We start from the raw sequence: 25,027 nt of genomic DNA, 5'->3' as shown, positions 1-25,027 counted from the left end.
GAAGAGGATAGGGTGGAACTCAGACTCAGTTAATTGCTGCCGGAGTTGTCTCGCTTCTGTGGGAGAGACCCAACCATTACAGGTGGAGGGAAATCCAAGGATTCAGAGAATCCTATATGTTTATGATTATGACTTTTATTTGAATGTAAATGTTAATTGTAAAATTGAATGATAATAAAAATGTGTTTAACTGAATTGCATCTTTGATGTGTCTAGATCCAGTAGGACTCAAATCAGCAGTTTCATGTTACAAAAAATAAATAAATTCAGAAATAAACATATGAAAAACTTTCTGACAGTAAGAGCTGTTTGACAGTGGAATGGTCTCCCTTGGAAGATTGTGGACTCTCCTTCCTTGGAGGTATTTAAGCAGAAGTTGGATGGCCATCTGTCATGGATGCTTTAGCTGAGATTTATGCATTGCATGGGGCGGGACGTGGTGGCCCTCAGGGCCCCCTCCAATTCTACAATTCTACAATTCACTGGGACCCAGGTGAATGCCATGACCTAGAACCAAAAGTAGAGACCCACTGGGGTCAGCACAGCATGTAGGCAGTTTGGATCATACATTGCTTTCACAGAGTGATTACAGTACGAATATTTCTGCTCTAAGTCAGTATCTAAGAAGCACAGAAATGTGTCTCTGTTAATTCTCCTTGACCACTCCTTGACTTTCTAGGTCATCAAGACTGCTTCTTCCACACTTCCCCTCCACTGCAGGAGGAGGAAGAGCCTCAACACCCCCAACTGTTGTCAACATGGATGGAGAAGGGGGATCGAATATAAGTTGCACTTATGCTCTTACCCATTGTTTCTCTAGGCTTCTGTCAGGGAACTGCCAGGGTGGTGGCAGGAGGTGGAGGGGCTTTCACAAGTCAGGAGAGACTCAGCAGCGGAGGAAGGCACCAGCAGGGGGGATCATAAAGAGAGAGACACAGAGGAATGGCTCAGGCAGTCTTCCAGCGATAGCAGCGGAGAAGTTCCAGGTCCTCCCATAGGTACTCCCACCCCTCGCCGGAAACTGTCGCGCCGAGAGTCCAGACGACGCGTTTCCATCAAGGAGCTTTTATGCTGGAGTAGATTCCGTAAACGCCCACTGTCGGATTCTGCCAGCGACTGATGGAGCCATGCTCAAGGGGCTCCGTGAGAGACAGAGGTTTACTGACTTTGCCAAACTCTGAGGGACTAAGCTTTTACGCACAAGCAGCTCATTATCCCATCACAGCTTCTATCTTTAATATTCTTCCCTGTTTAGAGATGGAAACCTTGACAAATAAAGAAGATTCAGAATCTTTGTATAAATCAGGAATAAGGGGAGAACGAATATTTATAAGGAGTGAAATTATTCAGGGGTGTTACTCTTCCACTTCAAGCAGTGAATCATCAACTTTTTAAAGCCATTGAGCACATTTGGAATTTTGAATGAGGAGGGAATATATGAATTAGTTAATTTAGTGTGGTGGGAACCATGCATTTGAGTTGGTCCCCACTGTCCCAGATGAGCCACTCTCCCACTCTCCCAGATGAGCCCCCTCCAAGAGAGAGAGAGAGAGAGAGAGAGAGAGAGAGAGAACCAAAAAGGAATCAGAAAGAGAGAATGTCCACATGCACACTTTGCTTTCCTTAAGGGTCTGGGTTTCATATTCATTTTTTATTTAATGAACATTTGGTACAAAATTCTTTCCCAAATATTTGTGTCACAAAATTGGTCTTAAGATAGCTTGGATTCTAATTATAATTTATATAGATCAAGCACCCTCTCATTTACATGACCCATATAAGACTGATTATAGTGTTCAATTGTATTACATGACTTGCAGTCATGTTCCAAGGCTACTTGCAAATGGTGTCACACCCCTTTTTGCTTATTTGTTTTCAATAACTGAGCATATAAAAACAGAGAGTACTGCTGATGTCTTTGTGGAAAGCAAAAACTCCTTAGAGAAAGAGAGTTGAACCTGACCAGGCAACCTAGAAAGAATTAAGGAGAAAGAGACAACAAGAGAAGGATGGAGATATGGGCACTTTTGATTGCTCTGCTGGTGGCTCTTCTGATTCTGCACTACCTGAAACTGCTCTGGTCAAACAGGCATTATCCTCCAGGTCCTCTCCAGCTTCCTCTCGTTGGAACCATATGGAGGTTTGGATTGAAGATTCATGAAAATACTCTCGTTCAGGTACTTATTGCTTAATAATAACTCAGTCTGATGCCAGCAATTGTCTATTTCCCCCAACAATTATGATATTTAAACTTAAATAATAGCATGGGTTAAAATGGTAAATGCCATAAGCCTCTGTTGTCAGAAACTGTAAGCAATACAAATAATAGTAATAATATAAAGGATATTATTATTAATACTGAAAAGCACAAAACCATAAAAAATTTAAAATGTGCATTAAAAACTACTGATCAAAAATATTTATGTATACTGTTAAACTGAGGAAGGAGGAGAGAACACCTTCAAAGGAAGAATGGCTTGTGAAAATCTTGGAATATGCAGAGATGGCAAAAATTGATAAAAGATACAAATGTAGAATCTTTTAAAGAAGATTGGAAAACATTAACGGTCTATATAAAAAGTTATTTCCCATATGCAAAGACCACAGCAGGGTTCAAAGTGTAAGAAAACAGCAGAATATATTAAGAAACATGTTAGAGAGGATGAAATTAGATAAGATTGAACTTTAAAATGCAATTGTATGTAATTCAAGTTATAAACATTGATATTGAGTGAGTGGGAAATCACTTGTTTTGTTGAATTGGAATAAAATTGTTGAGTAACAAATGTAACTTTCTATATGGAAAAAAAGAATAAAATATTATTACAAAAAAAAAGACTGACCACATAGGTCCTCAGCATTCATTCATGACAGCCTCTCAACAGGTACTAACCTGCATTTGCTATTCAATTTCTGAAGCTTGGGGACATTTTCAACTTGTTTACTCCAACTAGAAGCACTTATTAAAAAAACAATTTAAATACCACATTCTTAATGGTTCTATGCAGTAAACTAGGGTTTCCATATTTTAGGAAACCACAAAAATTGTGGAACTTTTTCCATTGTGTTGCTATACATCCGGGTGCTACCTGACATTTTGCCTGAAACCTGACCCAGTGCTCTAGCCCAGCCTATGGCAACCTGTTACCCACCAGATGTTTTCGACTATGATGCTCATCTGTCCCAATGACCATGGCCAACAGTCAACAATGATGGGAGTTGCAGTTCAAAAGCATCTGGTGTGCTACAGTTTCCACATCCCTCCACACAAAATAATTGTGACAAGGTCCTATTCTGGTACAGGAGGACTAATCACTATGAAGTGCCTCTGCTGCTCTGATCCTAGGCTGAGGCAACATAGACGGCAGAGAGCAAAATAAATAAATAAATAAATAGAATTGTATTTATATCCCGCCCTACCCAGCTGAAGCCGGGCTCAGAGCAGCTAACAACAATAAAAGTAACACAGCATTCTAAAATCAATTCATTCTAAAATCAATTCAAAATCTAATAAATGGCAACCATTGGGCTAGACTTCTGTGAGGGTTGAAATGGAGGGAGGAGGGGGGGAGAGATGATAGGAAGAGAACTGCACGTAGTGAGAAGCTGCAGAGGTGAGGGAGACTGAAGCTCTCGTATTAAGTTGAAATATCCAACGGTGTTTTTTGAATCCATCATTCCTCTCCTTTCTTTTGACCCAAATGGTAGCTGGGAAAGCAATATGGAAATATTTTCACCCTATGGATAGGGCATCTACCCATTGTAGTACTGTCTGGATTCGAAGTAGTGAAAGAAGCGCTCATTGACCACTCTGAAGAATTAGACGAGCGACCACAGACTCCTTTCCTTAGGACCATGGCAAAAGGAAAGGGTAAGTAGTGAAGAATAAGAATTTCTACTGGTATATTCCCAAAAGAAAACATTTAAAGGGCTGTCCAGAACAAAAGTTCTCTATTATTGTTGCACTGCAGGAAATGGGTTACCTAGGAGTGAAAAGCTAGGGGCTGAGGTCTCTTCAGTGCCCCTCTAAAATATGTGAAGGGGCCTGGCTCCGCCAAAGTTCATGGCAATTGACATTCTAATGGTGGGCGTGAGCCACATCATGTAACTGATCATGCAAGGTGGGACTCACTTGCCCCCTTTGAGGCGTTCTCAAAGTAAAGGAAGGATTCAACTCTGATTAATAAGAATACACACAGAGGCTTGAACCAGCAAGATTCTGGGAAGGGTGCGCATAATAATCTCTCCATGCCTCCACTCCTCAGACCAGGTCATTTTATTCACAAAAGAACTTTTACAGGGTGTTCATATTTCTTCTGAACATGTCAACAAACCCCATGTGGTGAAAAGTTAAACTACCAAAACTAATTAAGCACACAGAACTACAAAGGAGTACAGTTGGCAACCCCGGGAGGTAATAAACAAGCAATATACATGATATGAAGGATGGCCAGGAGGACAGCGATCATTATCACCTTTATGTGAAACCTGTTTCCTGGCCCTAAGATTAACATCCTAAGATTAAGATATCAGAAAAGCTACATCAAAGAAGTTTGCCCACTGTCTTTGATGACCCAGGAGCCTGCCTGTCTAAGCAACTGGGCTGTGTATGTGACTTGTGAAGAGAGAGAAATGGGCAGTAGAGGAACAGTAGAGGAAATGGCCAGAGATGCAGGCGGTTGTAGGATTTGATCAGAAATTATTGTCAATGTATCAAACCCAGTCAACACAATGCATTCATTGTGGACACAATGGCTTGATGCATATTTTATAATTCCTCATAGTAATCCCACCTGACCCCACACTCTGGATATTTGCACTCCTACACCCTTCCTGATATTTTATTCAAGTTGGCACCCTGATGGATTGCAACTAGCAAGATTCAACTGCAGGTAGAAGTTTGTTGCCTGTTGTAATGCATTTACTATCCTGGCCCTCAGTGCTGCATGAAGAGCTTGAACACTGAGTTCTTTCTGCTGAAGGTCTTGACGCCTACATCAGATTGGTACCTTGCCAAGGCACAGGTTAAAAGAAGTGGCAATTCCATAAGAGGGAAAGATACCCATATTAAATACCAGATGACTTTTGGAGACTGGTGCCTGCATTGGCTGGATGAGGTGGTGGGCTGGATGAGGGCCAATAAAGTGAGTCTGTATCCTGGTAAAATGGAGGTATGGTGGGTGGAGTCTAGATAATTGTTCAGTTTACTGCTATGGATGGGGTTGAACTCCCCCTGAGAGAACAGGTTCATAGACCAGGGGTGCTCCTGGATAAATCTTGGCTGCTAGAGGCCCAGGTGACCTTAGTGCCTTCTGCCAGCTTCAGCTAGCAAGGCAGCTTTGGCTAATAAGACAGCTAAAGTAGTTTCTGGATCAGGATAGCTTAACTACTGTCATCCATGTGCTGGTTACCTCCAGGCTGATTATAGCAATGTGCTGCATTTGGTGCTGCCCTTGAAACAGTGTCTGGCAAAAAATGCAGTGGCTTGACTGCTCAAGGGGGCAGGACATAGCCAGCATGTTATGCCACTGGCTGACAATTAGCTAAGTTCAAGGTGCTGGTTGAACAAAGAGCCTATAAAACTTGAGATCAATATATCCCTTCCAATAAGCTTTTCTGTTGAAATCTTTCTCAGTTTTGCTTCTTTTCAGCCCTCTTCCTCTGGGAGGATGAGTGGGATATAATTGTAATAATAAATACAGTCAAACCTCAGATCTCGGATGCCTCAATTTTGGAACTTTTCGGCTCTCAAACATCAAAAACCTTGGAACTAAATGCTCATTTCTTTTTAATGTTTTTTGGTAGCCGAATTCGGTAAGCCGAATTTGGTAGTCTAACACAGCCTCCACTTGAGTGCAGGAAGCTCCTGCAACCAATCGGAAGCCATCACTCGGTTGAACGGATTACGTTCAACAACACAGGTTTGACAATTACAATAATAATAATATGGTATTGGCCCGAATATAAATCGCACCCACCATTGATGCACTACAGTCTTGTCAAGAATATGGTGCAGAATGCACCCTCAATAAAAGCCCCGTCTGGCGGGACCAGTAGAAGTAGTAACTGGCTGACATCACAGATTATATCCTTAAAAACGGTGTGGCAAAATTGGCTGAATTGAGTTTGTTTGTTTGTTTGTTTGTTGAAGCTTTTCAGCATACTAACTAATCTAAATAAATAACAAAAACAAAAAAGAGAGAGAGAGAGGAATGCCAAGCCCTCTCTCAAAGGTATGTCTTAACTCTTGTCTCACACAGAAGGGAGTGGACCCTCCCAGCTCTCACCTGGGTGCTTCCCCTTCTTGCCCCAGTCTCCCACCCTGGGAGATCTTTCCTTCTCTGCCTCTCACACAGGCCAGCTATCATCTTCATGTGTGTACCCTCATTAACCCAGGGCAGAGGACATCGCAAAACAAAACAAAACATAAGCAAAAGCAAAATAGCTAAAAGAAGATGAAAATAATGATTAAAACGTGAAGAGTGAAAGAGAAAAATAAATAAAGACAACTTCTGATTCTTCGTCTGTAAATTATATTTATTCATAATATTTTAGGTGTTCATTTCAGTGTGATATCCAACTGTTTCCCAGGATAATATCCAGCTGTTCCTTGTTCTGCTAGGTGAACATCATCAGCCCCAGACATCCCTAAGTGTCAAGAATAGTTCTCTTCCAATCTTGTATGATGACTTTATCTCTCCCCCCCCAATTCCAACCATTACTCCATGTTTGAAAACAATGAATTATTCATTTTCATTTAAACACGAAACTTTCTGCTATAATCATATATTTAAAAAATAATCTGTTATGTACTGAGTTGAATAGGATCCAAAATGCAGCAGTCTGATTGGTCCTAGAACAATAGGATCCAAAATGCAGCAGTCTGATTGGTCCTAGAAAAATAGGATTCAAAATGCAGCAGTCTGATTGGTCCTAGAACAATGCAGCAATATGATTGGTCCGCAGGAGCCACCCAATCCAGCTCCAGGTGGAAGTGAATCCACAACCTGATTGGCCTACAGGAGAATCCCGGAATTAGCCAATCACGTGCAGCCCATTGTGTAAATAATGTATATAAAGCACATATTTTGGGGGAACTTTCATTCCTCCTCACCACTATGAGCTGATTAAGGGCATGAAATCCACTCTCGATTCCGAGTATATTTCATAATTCATAGTTATTTACTTGTTGCATATTCATTATTTTACACCCATTTTGATTTTTTGCGATCCCATTTCCTGTAGGAAAATTTAGAAAGGGGGGGAGAACTTCCGTTTCCACCACTTCCAATTTTCCCAATAGTGTCACTAGAAGCTTGATGGAATTTCCCTCTAAATTCCATCCACTTTGTACCCAGAATCCTTTCTGCATCATCTTGTAATTCTTTGCTGTAGAGAGACTAAGCAGCTCTTACATGCAAAGGCATGAATCATTGTTTGTTCTGAGATGGCAACTTTTTACATTGGTATCTGTAAATAATAATTTCTCATTGCTTTGCCAAGGTATTGCATTATCAAATGGTCACACCTGGAGGCAACAGAGACGCTTTGGTGTAGTTACTATGAGGAAGCTGGGGCTGGGGAAGAAAGGCATGGAGCACCAAGTAGCAGAGGAGGCTCATCATCTCGTGGAGGTTTTTGCACGTTCAAAGGGTATGTGATGCTAAGTGATGGTGTGGAGGTGGCATATGGAGATATATTTGTGTACTACCTCTGTCCATTTTAGAAAGGAATGTGATATGTTTTTCTTGGTTCCTAATGGATATCCCAGCAGTTTCTCTTGGCCACCATGAAATCCCACTGTCATTATGAACAGGAGCAGCTGAACTAACATTAGTATAATTTTATTTTGCAGGACAGCCACTTGATCCCTCCATGCCCATCACTAATTCAGTCTCCAATGTGATATGTGCTGTGTCTTTTGGGCACCGGTTTGCTCTTGAGGATGAACAGTTCCAGAAGCTGATAGAAGCCATTGCTTTCTCTCTAAAATTTATAGGAAGCTTCTTTCATGCTGTGAGTAGTCATTTTCATACACACACACACACACATTTTTATTGATTTTTTTAACATATTAGTTTCAACAGTCATACAACATATCTTCTCACCTTATACAATCTTGTAGACTTCCGTCAATACCTCTAATGATTTTACATTCTTTATAACTTATTCTGCATTTCTTAATTTCTATATTTCTTACATTTAATTGTCCTTAACTATATTTCACTTCATAAGGTTTCCTGCAGTATTTCAAATAATCCACTTTACAAAACTTCTTGCAGTCCTACTAGCGTAATCTGTTCATCACAATTACATTTACTCCAGTCTTCTAAGAATCTCTGATCCTGCACGTTTCGAAACCTTCCTGTAATTTTATCTAATTCTGTGTAGTCCATCAACTTCATCTTCTATTCTTCTTTCGTCGGTAGTTCTTCTTGCTTCCATTTTTGTGCCAATAATATATTTCAACATCTTTTTCATCTCATTATATATCATTTCCTGGAAGTTTTTCACTTTTTTACATTCCCACCACATGTGATAAAAAGTTCCTTCCTTTTCTTTACATTTCCAACATGTATTACGTACTTCATACATTTTACCTAATTTTACAGGGGTAATATACCACCTAAACATCATTTTCATCACATTTTCTTTTAAAGCATTGCATGAAGTAAATTTTAACCCTTCTTTCCATAGTTTTTCCCAATCTTTCAATTATATATTATATTTAAAGCCTTTGGCCCAATGTATCATAACCGACTTTACGTCCTCATCTTTCAAGTGCCATTCAAGCAGCAATTTATGTGTTTTAGACAAAATTTTATACTTATTTTTCAATACTTCTATTTCAAATTTTGATTTATTATCATCAAATACCTTCCCCCTAAAATCCTGTTTAAACATTTCATTAATTTGGCAGTAGTGCAGCCAATCATTCACATATCCTTTAACCTCTTCATTTTCCATTTACTTCCTTTTGTATTAATTTTTCATATGTAACCCGATTTTTACTCATATTTATCTTTTTCACACTCATTGCTTCTAATGGAGACAACCACTGTGGTGTTTTATGTTCTAATAGGTTTTTATACCTATCCCATATTTCGAATAGAGATTTTCGGAATATATGGTTTCCAAATCCTTTATGGACTTTGTCTTATTATACCATAAATATGCATGCTAACCAAATCTATTATCATAACCTTCCAAATCCAACAAATCTGTATTTTCTAACAACATCCATTCCTTTAACCAACAGAGGCAAGATGCTTCATAGTACAGTTTCAAGTCTGGCAGGGCGAAACCCCCTCTTTCTTTAACATCTGTTAACAACTTATATTGAATTATTGGTTTCTTCCCCTGCAAGATATATCTTGAAACCACCTTTTGCCACTCTTAAAAAATTGCTGCCCCCTTGATTACTGGAATTGATTGAAACGAAAATAACATCTTTGGTAGCACATTTATTTTAATAGCAGAAATCCTTCCCCAAAATGATAATTTCCTCCTTCCCCATACTTCCAGATCTTTTTTATTCCATTCTGAAAAAGGTCTATATTCTTTGATGTTAACCAAATTCCTAAATATTTAACTTTTTTAACAGCTTCTATATCATTTTGTTGCTGCAACATATCCACCAAGTCCTGTTTCATATTTTTAACTATCATTTTAGTTTTCTTTTTGTTCAGTTTAAAACCTGCTACATGCCTGAATTGTTCTATCTCTTCTAATACTTCCTTGGCACTAGTTATTGGTTCTTCTATTGTTAGTACCAAGTCATTTGCAAAGGCTTTCACTTTATGCTCCTTCCGACTGACTGAAATTCCTTTTATTTTTTCATTTCTCCTTATTAGAAAGACTTCCAGTACCAATATGAATAATACTGGTAGAAAGCCTGCTTGATCCTTACGTATTATTTCATTCAATACTTTTTTCAATCTTTTTGCCAATATACTAGCAAACGATTTATAATCATTGTTTAACAATGAAATCGGCCTATATTTCTTTACTTGTGTTAAGTCCAAATCCTGTTTTGGTATTAATGTAATATATGCACCTTTCCATGTTTCTGGAAGTTCTCCTTTTTTAATATATTATTCATCACTTCTTTTAATGGTACAAGTAGGGTGTACTTCATTTCTTTATCATATTTTGCTGTAAATCCATCCGGTCCTGGTGTCTTTCCACTTTTCAATTCTTTTATTGTGTCTTTTATTTCTTCTGTTTCAATTAGTTCATTCAGTTGGTCTTTCTTTTCTGTCGGAATTTGTTGCACCCCTTTTTGTTTTAAGAATTCTTCTATCCTCTTTACATCTTCCTTCCCAGCTGTTTTATACAACTGTCTATAAAAGTTCACAAATCCTTTCCTAATTTCTTTTGGATTTTCTATTTCTTTTCCTTCTATAGTAATTTTATTTATTGTATTCTGTTCTTTTCTTTTTTTGATCTGCCAAGCCAACCATTTTCCTGATGTGTTAGCATGTTCAAAGTTTTTTTGTCTCATTCTTTTTATATTCCCTTCTACTTCTTGATTTATTATCATTGCAAACTGTCTTTGTAACATTTTAATATTTTGATTTATTTTAGCATCATTTGGTTTTTTGATTAATTTCTTCCCATTTTCCATAATCTGATTTAATATTTCTTTCTTTCCTTTTTCTCTAAATTTATTTCTGATGCTGTTTTGTTGTATAAAGAAACCTTGCATCACTGCTTTGCTGGCATCCCACACTACATTCATTTTGGTTTCTTTATTACAGTTATTCAGAAAATATTCTGTTAACATCTTCTGTGGTTTCTCATTTTTTTTAATCATCCCATACATTTTCATTTAGTCTCCACTGAAAAGGTCTTTTCTTCTTTTTCTTTTATCTTACACTTTATTGCATTATGATCCAAAAGTGTCTTTGGTTGTATTTTAATTTTTGTAACTCTTGGTGTTAGTTCGATGGTTATCCAGACAGAATCTATTCTTGACATTGATTGGTTTCTGAAAAATAAGTCAATTGTTTTTCTAATGGATGTCTCATCTCCAAACATCTGCCAAATTACAATTCTCGATCATAGAGAAGAATGTCTTAGGTAGTTTCCCTTCTTTCAATTTTTCTCTTCTCCTTGATCTATCCATTTCCACTAAGACCACTCCATTCATGTATCCCATTATTTAATCTTTTGGGCCACAAATTCAAATAGATTTCTTCCAAATCTTTGTATAATTCAGTCTTGCTACTATTTAGTGTGTACACTCTGACAATTATCAGTTTCTCGCCTTGCCACCTGACTTGTACCACTATTATCCTGCCTTCTTCATCTTTGAAGATTTGCTGAGCTTCAAATTTACTTTTTATATACAAAACCACTCCCCTCTTCTTGCTCTTGTCTAAATTCATTTTCCAGTTTTATATTAATCAGTACTCTTCTATGTTTCCTAGCCACATGTGTCTCTTGTAAACAAATAATATCCAAATTTTTTTCTTTAGGGAATGTTCAGTTTTGTTCCTTTTCTTTTTGTCATTTATGCCATTAACAATCCAAGTCCATAATTGCCATTTTAAGTTCTCTTTAAAAGTGAAAGAATAAAAGTCTTTAAACTTGTCCTCCTCCTTCTTCTTCCTTCAATACAATACTCCTTCAATACTATCTTTATCTTCCTCTTCCGGACCTGCTGGTCCTGCTGCTGCTGCTTCATCTCCTTTTCCCAATTCTTTGTATATCCTCAGGAATTTGTGTGTTTCACCTACATATTTTAATTTAAATTTATTTTCTTTGTAATAAAACGAAATTCCTTCCAGAAATTTCCATTTAAATTCAATTCCATTTTTCCTTAGCATCTGTGTCAGTGGTTTATATTGGTCACATCTTTTCAACAACCGAAGTGGAACGTCTTTAAAAATGATCGTAAATACTCCATCAATGCATAATCTTTTTTCACTGTTTTTCTGCAGAATCAAATGTCTCATCTCTCTATCTTTGAATATAATCAATCAATCTCCTGGAAATTTATTTGCTTTAGTAGTCTTTGTTCTAATCCTAAATGCATTCTGTATCATCTTCTTAACCTCCTCCACTTCCATACTTAACCGTTATGCAATTTCCATTGTTAATTTCTCCAAGATGTTTTCTCCTTGTACTTCTGGGACTGATCTAAACCTCAAGTTCCTTTCTCTTTGCCTCAGTTTATTCATAGCAATCACATCCCACAGATCTTCCTGAGTATTATTAATTTCTGAAACTTCTCCTTTGACTTCTCTTCCTCCTTTTTCATATCTCTTACTTCCTGTTTCGTTCGCTTCCTTCCTTCTTCTAAACTCTGTGTTCTTTAGTTATCTCCCTCATCTGACCTTTCAATTCATTGACAGTCATATCAAAAAATTTATCCATTGATTCCAATCTAGTCTCCATTTTTTTCACTTTTTAGATGTTATTTTATTCCTCACTACTAATCCAATTTTGATCCAAATAATAAAATGATGAAACAGGAAAAACAATAAATATTTCTTCTGCCACTTGCTTAGCCAATCCACCGTAAAGTTTTATGACTGAAATACAGCAACAGGGTTGCCAAACATAAATAAAGGAAGGAAAGAGTACCAAAACAAAAATAACTTAGTCCAGTTGGCAGAACCACCAGTCCATAAAAAATAAAAATAATCAGGAGAGGAGAAGAGTATCAATAATATATATTAAAAAGAAAACCCAAGTCCATTGCCACAAAAAAGAAAAAAGGAGTTAAAACCCTCTCAGCCCCACAATCCAATCTCAGACTGTCACAAAAAGTAAAAAAAAAAATAGAAGACATGAAACTAGGTGTGGGGTGTGGGGTGGGTAAAGTAATGCTCTTTCTCCTCTCTGCTCTTCTCCAACAAAATAAGATAAAATAAAAATTACCATTAAAAATATATCCCTCTTTTGTTCAGGCTTAGCAGTTCCCCATTAATGCTGCTGTCTGGCACACAAATAGAAACTAAAAAGTAAAAAAAGAGGCTTCTTAATTACAACTACGCAGTTTCCCAAAAGCAAAAGTTTTTCAGAGGTTTTTCCTGCTGCCGTCTCAGAGATCCTCAGACAGACAAACCACCCATGGTAAGGGTTTTCTACCCCATTTTTTAATTATTATTATATAGTTTTAAGTTAAGCAAAGTGTTTATATAAATTTTAAAAGCTCCACTGTAGGAAGACTCACTGCTTTGTTGTTCCATAGGAACTTCCTGCATATAAGTTGAATCCCAGTCCAGGCTGACCTCCTTTTTTCCATCCCGCTGCTTCTGAATCGCTCTAATTCTTTTAATTTTTATCTTATTTTCACCAATTAAATCTGGATTTTTAATTTTTTAAGAATCGATCGCTGTGCCGGGTAAGCTTGAGGCTGCGCTTCTCGAGAGTAGAAAATGGCATCCCGCACCAGTGTCTTGATCTTGCCAATCTTTCTGCTCCCAAAGGGAGCATTTCAGGCAGCGGAGAGACCGCTTCTCAGCTTGCTGGGAAACTGCCTTCTGAGGTTTTGGGGAGCTTGCGGGGCCCTTGCAATACCCCCTTTCCCCCTCTGAAAAGCTGGATTCTCCCCTAAGGGCTGAATCCCGCTTGCTCCCGGCTTCACGACAAACTGGAAGTCCCATGAGTAGTCATTTTCATTCCAACTAAGCCAAACAGGTGTCCCTTAATACCACAAATCAGGGCCTTAATAACACACATCAGTATTTTGGAATCCATTATGATGAAGGATAGAAGGTTGGAGAAGTGAGATCAGGTTTAAATTGATCTGAGATAAAGGCCACTTACAATCTCACAGCCTGAGCAATTTCTCATGATTATCATTGAGATAAAAAACATGAGTAAGAAAACTTTGTCCACCACAGGAGACACTTTGGAAGAAAGATGTGTTAAAAATGGAACAATGACCTTCAGAATAGGTCATCGAGAGCCCACCAAGGGGAAGAGAGGAGAACCAAATAATCTTCTCAAGAAGGGAATTACATAGTTTTGTTGCCATCATGGAAAACTAAATGTGTCTACTCTCTGCCCACTTAGCAGTGTCAATGATGATGGTGTCCAGGGTGAGGCCCTTGTAGCCAGCCTTGGCTGGAAATTTTTTAATGAAAGAGAGACCAGCAACTCAAGAACTATCCCTACTGCTAAGGAAAGCAGCTTTCTTCTGTATTTTGGTACACACCACTTGACTGGGAAACTACAGGCAACTTTATATCAGCATACTAGGTGCATTTGGAACAAGGAATTTCATTAGTGTGAGCAGTTTCTGAGCTCTGGGTACAGTACTAAGCCTAAGATTTTAGATTAAAACTGCAGAATGGAAGGAAAGGAGGACTTTATCCTGGCTCCTCACTTCCAACCTCTCTCTGAAGACTGGAAAGGAGACTCTCTTAAGAATATTAGGGGGTCAGGTAGGGGAAGCATGGCTTTGTTTTCTGCAGTCTTCAGATGAGGACTAGACCATGTGAAAAATGAATATAAGATTTTAGCTGTGGTTCATTCATTTTCAGCTTTGTATTCTTTTTATTAAATAGGCACACCTAAACATTCCATTGCTGCACCCATAATCTAGTTTTAAGGTACCATTTAGCTTGGAGCTTTCATATCTCAGTTTCTAACACTGTTTTATATTAGTCCAAGTTTTATTTTCTAGCCCCTTATATATTCAGAAAATGTAAGTAATTGATCATGAAAAAACAAGGTAGGAGACAAACAAGGAAGGAAGAAAAACATATTTCTTCAAGGTTTAATTTTTTGAGATGAAAGATCAGAAATACTTGACTGGTGAACTGGGGGATTTAATAAATAAAATTAAAAATTAAAAAATTGGAGAAATGCACATTTTGAATGATGGCTTTCTTTTCAATTCTGTATTAGGCAAATTTGCTTTTAAATGTGAACTTACTTGAATTCCCCCCACACCCTATTCTCCACCCACCCCCACCTACCACAAAAGGCCACTAACTTGTTCCAGGAGACGTCCTCTGATTGTGCCCAATTTTGGAATGATGCCTGGGAGCTGGGAAAATATTTTGAGAGATAGTTTTCTCTCACATTTTCAGCTAGGGATAATTCACAGAATCCAATCATTGTGGGATTCCAGAGAAGCTATAGACACCTTCCTTCTTCTTTGTGAGAAACTAATATGCTAGCCCTGAAGAATAATGCAGATCATGTTTTTTAAAGTGCTAATCCAAAGCACAAACGGTGTGACCAAGCTTCCTCATGGTAATGGCAGCATTTCTGCTATCTTTCCTTTAGCTTTATGAGATGCTCCCTTGGCTCATGAAACATCTCCCAGGGCCCCACAAGAAGGCCTTGTCCTGCTCAGAGATGGTGCTTTCATATGCAAAAGAGGAGCTAGAGAAGCATAAGGAGAATCAGTCTCTGCATGACCCACAAGATCTCATTGATTTCTATCTGCTTCAGATGGAGAAAGTAAGTATCAGCTTTGAAGCTGAATACTGCCCATCCAAGGAATCTTTATATTCCCTTTATAAGTGAATACTAATCTCTTGCCTCAAAACCAGTATCTTTTCCCCTGAATCTCAGTCGAAAATGGCATTGAGTCCGCCCCAAATATTTCTCATAGTCAATTTAGTTGCTAAAGTGGGTTGACATCCATCCATTAGCATCCATAGAAACGGCTAGGAAATGTGAGCTTAAAGGACTGGAAACTGAAGTGTGTTAAGGGGTCTTGCTTTGGAGCATTCCTTCTGTACATAAATTATTTTGGATTGATGTTCATCTGATGTTCAAATGTGGACTGAAAAAACAGAAAATCCTAAACAAAATGCTCACAAACTAGAGTATAACTTCAAATCCCTATCTCATATTATCTTCATATACTAGAAAGGACAATATATATATTCATCTTTCCCTCTGTGAACAATGTTTATCATAATGACAAACGAATGGTTAAATATGTTTAGTGGTAAGTACCATATTTCAACAAAATTGTCATCTTTTTATGCCAATAATGTGACAATTATTTGGTGAAAAACAAAGGTACGACCCTTATGTGAGGAAACTGTTTTTATTAACAAACATAATTATGTTTCTATTGCTTATTATTCTATCGCTTGAACAATGTTTATTATAATGACAAATGAATGGTTAAATATGTTTAGCGGTAAGTACCATATTTCACCACATAATTGTCACATTTTTATGCCAATTATTCTTTTTTAAAAAGGGGGGGTGCAATGATTATTTGGTGAAAAACCAAGGAACGACCCTTAATTGAGGAAACAGTCTTTATGAAGAAACATAGCTATGTTTATAATGCTTATTACTTGTTACTGTTTTTGGTGTGATTGGGATGCTCAGAATATGTGTGAACAGGTACAGGAAGGATAATAGGTAGTCCGAATTGGGGCAAGGCAAATTCATGCACGCTTCGAATGCCCGGTGACTATTATGTGGTGAATTCTTTGGAACTGATTTTAGGGCTTGAAAAAAAGGAGCTTGACTATTATATGGTGGTGACCATTAGGCAGTGAAATATGTAGCACACATTTTGAATATCTGCTGCCAGAGTTTCCATTGGATCCCCCTCCTCATGCCAGTATTGGGTTATTATGCCAACCCACAGATCCTGAAATCTAGCACCAGCAGCTACCGCTGTAAATACAGGAAAGTGTGTGTGGGTTTCTTATCATAACCAGCTATGAAGCAGAGGGCCGGCCCATCCATGAGGCAGGCTGTGAGAGCTGCCTTGGGCAGTGAAATGCCAACAGGAGGCATCTCTGGGGATGTGCTGCCTAGCCAGCTGCTAGTGGAGAAGCAAAGGGGGCAGTTTCTGGCAAGATTTCACCAAAATCTTTCAATATCTTAGCAAGCTCCCTTTTGTTGTTCCCACTTTGTGGGCACTGCTGTGCAACCCAGGTAAGGCAGGTGGCAGCAACAGTACGGCGATGGTGGCAACACCTTCCCATTTCACCTCAGGCAGTGTAAGAGGACACCCCACCCCTCATGGGGCATCTGGGGGTGGTATGCTAATAAGTGGGGGAAATAAAATAAAGTAAGTGCTGAAGGACAAACTGTAATGTGTGTAAATGACTTGTCACTTCCCCCATTTTCAACACCAGAGCAAGAATGACCCGGAGTCCACCTATGATGAAGAAAACTTGGCTCGGTGTATTTCTGAGCTCTTCATAGCAGGGTCAGACACAACCACGGCTTCTCTGAAATGGGCACTTCTCCTCCTGACAAGTCATCCAGATGTCCAAGGTGAGAGAGGAGAACCAGGGCTTCTCTTGATCACTAGGGTGGGCCATAATTCTTTAAAGGTTTCATAATGGAAAGAGTTAAATGTGAGTTTAGGATGGAAATTATGGAAGGCAAATTTTATTGACTTTCATGTCTGGAAAGATCAGTTTCCCCCACCAATATTTTCCTACATAGTTTCTGTAACATATAAATTTCAGAAATAAAAATGTAAAATGCCCACAATGCCCTCTTCCCACAGGACATTTCCAGTCTATGATTACTGGGACAGGTAGAGATGGAGGGTCTGAATGTGTAATGGAATTGGGATAGGAGAGGGTTGGTGCAGTGGATGGGCCTCCATTGTGAAACTAAGGTTGGCATTTCGAATCTGCATGACAGGTGAGCTCCTGTTGCTCTGTCCCAGCTTCTGCCAAAGTAATAGTTTGAAAGCATGCCAGTGTAAGTAAACAGGTAGTGCTGCGGTGGGAAGGTAATCAGCATTTCTGTGTGCTCTGGCACTCATCATGCTGTCCAGTTGTGCCAGAAGTGGTTTAGTCATGCTGGCCACATGACCCGGAATGCTGTCTGTGGATAAACACCAGCTCCCTAGGCCTGAAAGTGTAATTAGCACCACACCCCATAGTCTCCTTTGATTCGACTTAACCATCCAGGGGTCCTTTACCTTTACCTTAATATGAGTGATGCTAGCCAAAGAGGAAATGAGGAAATGATGATTATGAAACTAAGTAGGAAATACTGAGGGCAGGGGATTTAGAACACACACACACACACACAAACACACACACACACACAGAGGAAGCCTTTGATCTCAGCCCTTCAGCAAATCCAGCCAGCTCTGGTAACCAGAAACAACTGCGATGAGCTTTACTTTCAGCCTTTTCACACCTGGGATCTAGAGTGGGGAAGAATCATGTACACAGACGAGCTCTTTGGAGGACCAGGTGACCTAAAAATGCAAGAAACCTGGACTCACAGAGGATTATGGAATATGTTCAAGGGAAATAAATGTCCATCTGAAATAAAATGCACTATTCACAATAAACCTTCTGTTTCCATCATTCTCTTCAGATAAAATGCACAAGGAAATAGAAGATGTCATAGGTTCTGCTCACTCAATCTGCTATCAAGATAAGAAGAAACTGCCCTACACCAATGCTGTGATTCATGAAATGCAGCGCTTTAAATACGTCAGTTTTTTGGGGTTCCCTAGGCAATGTACAAAGGATTTGAAGCTGCGTGGTTTTCTCATTCCCAAGGTATAACAGTGTGATATAGCTGCACTCCTGTAGCCCAAGAGCAAAGAGCAGCAGAAGGTTTCATATTGAGAGATGCAGTCAGCCGTACAGGAACTTCCTGTCTAGTCAAAAATCTGAAGGGGAAGAGCAGGAGCTCCATCTGCAGACATGTTTCACCATCAGCAAGTGCCATTCCATGGGGCAATTGTGGCAGGGGAGGAGCCTGAAGTATCCAGAAGTCTCACCTGGGTTGTGAGCTTTCATTTTAAAAGAGGTGGCGGAAAGCCCTCCTGTGTTCCTGCCTGTACAGAAATTTTGTTAAGGTGAAGAGTACAAAACCAACCCCACCCCCCCAAAAAAAACAAATCACACAGGTCTCTGCAATGATTAGTCTTGGGATAGTGTGGGACAATCCAGAAATGTGTTGATCTGAATGCGTTCCAAATCACTTGTTTCAAATCACTTGCAGGGGACTGTTATTGTTCCTGATCTGCGCTCTGTTCTTCTTGATCCCACACGATGGGAGACACCTGCAGAGTTCAACCCAAATCATTTCTTGGACAAGGATGGACAATTTGTGAAAAGAGAAGAATATCTCCCATTTGGTGCAGGTAAATGCAGAAGACCAAGCTATGTTGTGATCTGTAGATGTGCTTACTGGTCTGCTTCCAGAAAATGACATCAGCTGCAGCACAGGAGGGAGTGGGCCAGAGCAGTCGCAGCGTCTTTCTGGCTAGAGTGGCAGCGCTGGTCAGCAGAATGGGGCAAGGCAGTGGCAAGTTAAGGGGATCTCTGGGTTGGTGGCTTGGGGCCAGAGCCATAGCTAGGTGATCTTGTGCCCCTGACAGAACTGTCCAGATTACGCACCCTAGCCACAGACAAATTAGCTCTTCTTTCCTCCTCTCCTCCATGCCTCCCCCCATTCAATTCCTCACACACTTCACCTTGTATTGAATTCTTTCACAGAAAATACAATATTTAATTTATTATTTCTTAATAAAAGGTTTCATCAAAGAAAATGACATTATGATGGAAGTTGACAGCATTTTAATGTAATTAATGGTAAAACAATACACAGATAGGTCTAAATGAACCTTACAAAAATACCATACTGATTTGTTCCACAATGATAACTTTACATTATACTTTCACAATATCTTCCACGCCACTGGTTGGAAGCATGCTTATGAGAGGTGTGACAAAAACGTTGGGCTAAAAAGCAACTTTAACAGAGAGCTTACAAAATGCCTGTTAAAAATGAATTGCATGACACTATTGTAGACATGCTCAATAATACTTCACATAACAAAGCAGACCAAAGTACGAGGTGGCTCAGTCGGTAGAGCAGGAGACTCTTAAGCTCAGGGTCATGGGTTCGAGTGCCACGTTGGGCAAAAGATCCCTGCATTGCAGGGCATAGAGCTCGAAGACCCTTGGGATTTCTTTCAACTGTATGATTATCTCTCTCTGTGTGTGTGGATTGTCACCTTTCTAGTCACACTTCTTTGAAGTCTCTCAGCCCCACTCACCTCACAGATGTTTGTTGTGGGGGAGGAAGGGAAAGGAGAATGTTAGCCGCTTTGAGACTCCTTCAAATCCAAACCCTTCTTCTTCTAAAGTATGCAATTCTTGTAAATCACCTGAAGTGTCAGAAAGCATCGCACAGGTAGTAAAACTTGGCTTAGTTACAAACAGTGGTAAAAGCTAAATAATTGGTATAGGAACATGAGAGTGTCTTGTAAGAACCATGTGGTCTGAGCTTGGAGTAACTACATCAGACCTCTCTACCCAGTGAGCTCCTCAGTTGGCCTGAGGGAGAACAATAGGTCTGAAGTAAACCTGGCAGGGCAGGTTACTCCATGGTCTTAACCCCTTTCTGCATTACTGATTTGGGCAGTTGACCAACGTTTTCCTTTCATTTTTTAAAATCAAGTTTTATTGAAATTTTATATGTAAGTTACAATAAAAATCATACTAAACTAAAATGGAAAATAGAAAAAAGATGAGGAAAGGAAGTAAAGAAAGAAAAGAAGAAAAGGAAATTACTAAGTCCTCTATCAAGAGTAAATCTTCACCCTTATTCTGCACACAGAAAAATGAGTCCTCCCAGTTCTCACTTGGGAGCTAGACCCTCTTGCCCCAGCTTTTAGCCCTGGGCAATCCTCTCTGCCCTTCCGCTCACACAAGGCCCTGTTAGAATTCCTGCTCCGTGATTGCAGTCATGGGATTGTTGTCCTGACAATGGTTATGGGCCCACGGATCAGGGCCACAGACCCAGTGCCAGCAGACGAAGAATCGGGGGCTGTTTTTATCTCGGTTGGAATCTCCTGGAACTGGCAGTGTGAGGCAAGCACCGCCCGAGACAGAAGGGAAAAAAGCTGTGAGGAGACAGACTGTGAGTAAAGCCTGTGCTTGAAAATGAAAGTAAACGCAGGCTGGAATGTTTTGTGCCAAAGCCAGCAGCTCGTAGGAGCCTTTGAAGTTCTTGCCAGGCAATTAAGGCCGGCAGAAGAAGGCTTGATTTATAGCCGTCTGATAAGGACAGTAAAAGGTTGTTCCAGCTTGAACTAAGCTGCGGAACAGACCTTTTGGAAGGATAAAAAACAAGTCCTTAAGTTAAATAGAGGGAAGGGAAAAGTGGCCTGATGCGGCAGGACTTTGCAATAATGTAGCCATGATTTATGTGTTACAAAGGGAGGACATATCCCAATGCTTCTGAAGCATTTTCCAGAGAGGAGAATGGGAGTGGTAGAAGGCAAAAGTTGGATTCCTGCTGCGGCAAGACTTTGCCAAAACAATAGGTGTATGTGAAACTTCAGCTATGGGGCAGGGAGCAATTTCCCCTGATGCTGCGTAGAAGTAGCAGACATGGACTTTAAGAAGATAGGATTCTTCTGATTCATTCCCTGTGAGTTTGGAAATGTGGGGGAGCAGTGTTTTGTTCCCAAAGCTGTACCAGCAGTTTGAGACACAATCTATGTCTGATGTTAGACAGTTTGTACGTTCAGCAGGAATTGAAGCTGTGTCACACGATGGACACTTCAAGATGGCGGAGGTGGCTGATCGGGATACCAGAAAGGTTCAGAGGGCTAGATTTGCTGTTTCTGACGCCCACATGCAGTGGGAGGCAATGGCTCAGCAGACTGCCAGAAGTCACGCCCTGAGGAAAAGCTGATATAGTATCTCAGGGAGGCATCATGGATGAGAAGACGCAGAGCTGTTTTCTTGAATGCACGAGGGGGGTGTTTCCTGTTCCGGGGGAGGAATGTCCAGAATGGAAGGAGAAGAAGGGGATCTGGCTATGACATCATCCCAGCCATCACTGCAACCAGCTGGTGGCACTGCTAAGGTCGAAGCAGTGGAGAGTGGTTCATGTGAGAAGTTTGGACAGCTTCCAGAAGCCAGGAAGGCTTGCAGCATTTCTGACAGGCGACATGAAGCAAGGCCAGAGATGCAGAACTTCAGCACAGATTTGGTGACTGGCTGTTCCAGTGCAGAGGTGCAAGAATCTTTTGTGCTAGATTCTGAGGTGGAGGCACACCTTTGTGGAAGATGGAACTGGTTCACCACGTGTATGCCACAGAAGGATCCGATCCACCAGTTGAGTGGAGATTCCTTGGAGGTGCACAGCACCTGGACCGTGGAACTGAAAAGCTGTAACATTGTGATGTCTAACGTGTTTTTCATTCCAGGTTGAGAAGCCCCAGCTGATGCAGTGTGGCTGTTCTGTTTATGGCAACAAACAGAACACAACCATCCAGAAGAACGAAAATGACATTATAAATGGCTTGTTCTTACTAGGTTGTGATGTTAACATAGGTGGTGGTGGGAAGGTTGGAGAGACATGTGATGTTATATCTGATAACCATTCTTTTCATGCAGAATGTGTGCATGGGTCTCCCAGTACCTGACACGAAGATGGTCAGGTGTACCAGTGCTCAGGAAAAAGCAAAAGGGGGAGGCAATATGGGTATCTTGCAAAGGCACCCTATTGGTGATGATGACAATGACAAGGCAAACCCGGAAAAAGCCAAGATGCCAATGGATGGATTTGACATGTGGATTCCAAAGTCACAGAGCAATACGCTTGGCAAGCATCGTTTGCAAGGCCTTTCCCTGGATTCAGACAGAGTTTCTGATGGGAACTGTGACAAGATAAACCCGGAAAAAGCCAGGATGCCAAATGGATGGGTCTGACATGAGGCAGGAAGCCAAGATTCTTCTTGGGGCAAGGCTTGTACATAGTACTGAGGCCTGATGCCAAGCTGATTTTACTCAATGGGGATGCTGAGTGCAGTGCAGAATGGGAGGAAAATAAGGGTATTTTCCAAGGCTACCCCACTGTGGAAGGCTCTGATACAGAGTCTGCTGCTGATGCTAACACTGAAGTAAGTTCCACTGATACAGTGGGGGAGATGCGTCAGGTGCGCAGATCAGGAGGGTGAAATGCCCACCAGGTATGCTCAGGAGTTTGCTAACACAGCTGTTGCAGATTTAGCTGTGGTTGGTGGCTCGACGCAGGTCTAGGAATCTGAAGTCTTGAAAGGGGCACAGGGTTTGTCCTCAAGGGACGGGAAACCATGCCCAAAGGCTGTAAGGGTAGACACTATTTCCTTGGAGAAGGAAGCTGGACCACGTCCAGAGGCCGTGTGTGCCAACACTGATTCCTCAGAGAGGAACGTGGCTAGGGTTCTAGTCCCAACAAAGCCAGGTGTGAGACTTCCTGATAGTCAGAAGGGCTATGATGCCAAGACTAGTCATAAGTGCAAGATGGTAAGGGCCAAGGCCAATCCAGTTGCAGGTAGTTCCAAGGGTGGAACAGGTGATACCGGGGTATACTGTGTGTATGACATCTGTATGGTTGCTGCAGTTACACTGATGACTGCAACACAGTGCATGAATTGGGGGAGGATGTTAGAATTCCTGATCCATGATTGCAGTCATGGGATTGTTGTCTTTCACATGATGGTGTATGTTTTGACTCCAGAGTGGGAAGTGACGGAGACAGGATGTTTGTGTTACTGTGTTCTGTGAAGTGGGACTATTGTCCTTTGTTCATTCTCTTTGCTGTCTGATGCTAGTGAGAGAGGGAGCCATTTGCAGTGCTCCGTGTGTGTTTATATGTGAATAAACATAGATTAGCCAAATGCTGAGTTGCTGAGGCCTGTTATGCAAGCTGCGAAGACTCTGCAGATCCCTAAGTGTGCCGGTGTCTGCTATGATGTTCGGGCTGAAGAAAGCTTTTGAAGCTCCCAAACGAACGACCAAGAGGGAGAGAACTTGCCAGTTGGGCATGTGTCTCTGCCAGGGTCCTACTCGAGTGTAGGACGAGATCCTGACAGGCCCTTCATCTGTATTCTATTCCCTTCCTCATTGTATCTTCCTTGATGTGAGATAGGGAACTTCAAATTACAGAACAAAACATAAGTATAATAAGAAGAAAGAAAGGTTAGCACTGACCAGGCTAGGAAATTGACAGCAGCTTTGATGTTTTCCCTATCCTAACTATTTCTAGTTTCCCAAAGTGTTATGTGGAATGTTTACAGCAACAAAGCAATGAACACTGGAAAGTAAATTATTGCTCACTTACTGCCTTCTTCATATCTCCTCTTCAGGGGCTCGCATTTGTTTGGGATTGCAGCTGGTAAAGATCGAAATATTCATCTTCCTGACCAGCCTGCTGAGGGCATTCAGTTTTCAGCTGCCAGAAGGAGTCAAAGAGCTCAATCAAGAGGCTACAATAGGGGTTACAACACATCCCCATCCTTATAAACTCTGTGCAGTTCCCCGCTTCAACAAATAAGAAAATAGGAAAATATTAGGGGCTGCACCCCTGCTTCCTCCACTTAGTGACCCCTTGGCCACTCCTGACACATGAACACCCTAGCATTTCCCCTTCATCCCATGCAACTACTGAGGTCTCTTTTCACCTTCGCAGCTCCATTTCTGAAGCCACTTCTCTCTTATTTTCTGCAGCTCTGCTTTGCATCCGTTTCCCCCTTCACCCCATCTCCTCCATTTCTTCAGGCCCTTTCATGCCCCTGCTTTCATCTTCATCCCTCTCCCAATGCCTCCTTACTCCCTCCTTTTTGACAACTTCCTTTGCATCCCCATTCTTACTCTTGCTCCCTTTTCTCCTCCCGCTCCCCCTTACTTTTATCAAATCTCCCTAACATACACATTCCCACACCTCCTCCTCTCTCCCTCTTCTGCAGCCTCCTTACAACACCACTCCCCATGCTGAGAAATGTTATTGTATCTTTAAGATGAGTAGACTCCTAAGAGCAAGACTGTCAGCTTCTCCAGTTGAAGAAGACTAAGTTTCTTTGATGGATACTGTACATGTGTGCTTGTTAATAAAATATCTCTTCTAAATCAGTAAGTTGAACCCGGAACTTCATGTTGAGGACCACACAAGGTGTCAGGAGTGAAATACATTGTGTGGAGGCACTATGGAATATTTGAAGGCTTCACATCCTTTATCACAGTTAAAGAACGGGAAAAGTTTAAAACAGATGTTCCCCTGACTTCCACTCTCCTTTTCTTCAATGGCAGAAGTTTGAGTAAAATGG

General features: G+C 40.6%; 2 protein-coding genes across 3 annotated transcripts in view; both read left to right on the top strand.

Annotated features, from left to right (window-relative positions):
• The window catches only part of LOC309369823 (cytochrome P450 2J2-like), a 226,942-nt gene that overhangs the window by 35,728 nt on the left and 166,187 nt on the right, over positions 1 to 25,027 (top strand). The window lies entirely within an intron of this gene.
• LOC309369818 (cytochrome P450 2J5-like) lies at positions 1,909 to 24,833 on the top strand. 2 transcript variants are annotated; one of them, XM_081911158.1, is made up of 9 exons: positions 1,909 to 2,177; positions 3,709 to 3,871; positions 7,504 to 7,653; positions 7,856 to 8,016; positions 15,250 to 15,426; positions 17,079 to 17,220; positions 18,289 to 18,476; positions 18,925 to 19,066; positions 24,071 to 24,833. In XM_081911158.1, exons 1-9 carry the CDS (start codon positions 2,010 to 2,012, stop codon positions 24,256 to 24,258), a joined length of 1,479 nt encoding a protein of 492 aa, XP_081767284.1. In that variant the 5' UTR covers positions 1,909 to 2,009; the 3' UTR covers positions 24,259 to 24,833. The 2 variants fall into 2 exon arrangements, with proteins under 2 accessions (XP_081767284.1, XP_081767285.1); XM_081911159.1 differs by lacking the exon at positions 7,504 to 7,653.

The sequence above is a fragment of the Podarcis melisellensis genome (assembly GCF_964234715.1).
Source record: "Podarcis melisellensis genome assembly, chromosome: 5".
Classification (NCBI taxonomy): Eukaryota; Metazoa; Chordata; class Lepidosauria; order Squamata; family Lacertidae; genus Podarcis; species Podarcis melisellensis.
Note: the sequence above shows the minus strand (reverse complement) of the source record. Positions and strands in the feature narration are given on the sequence as shown.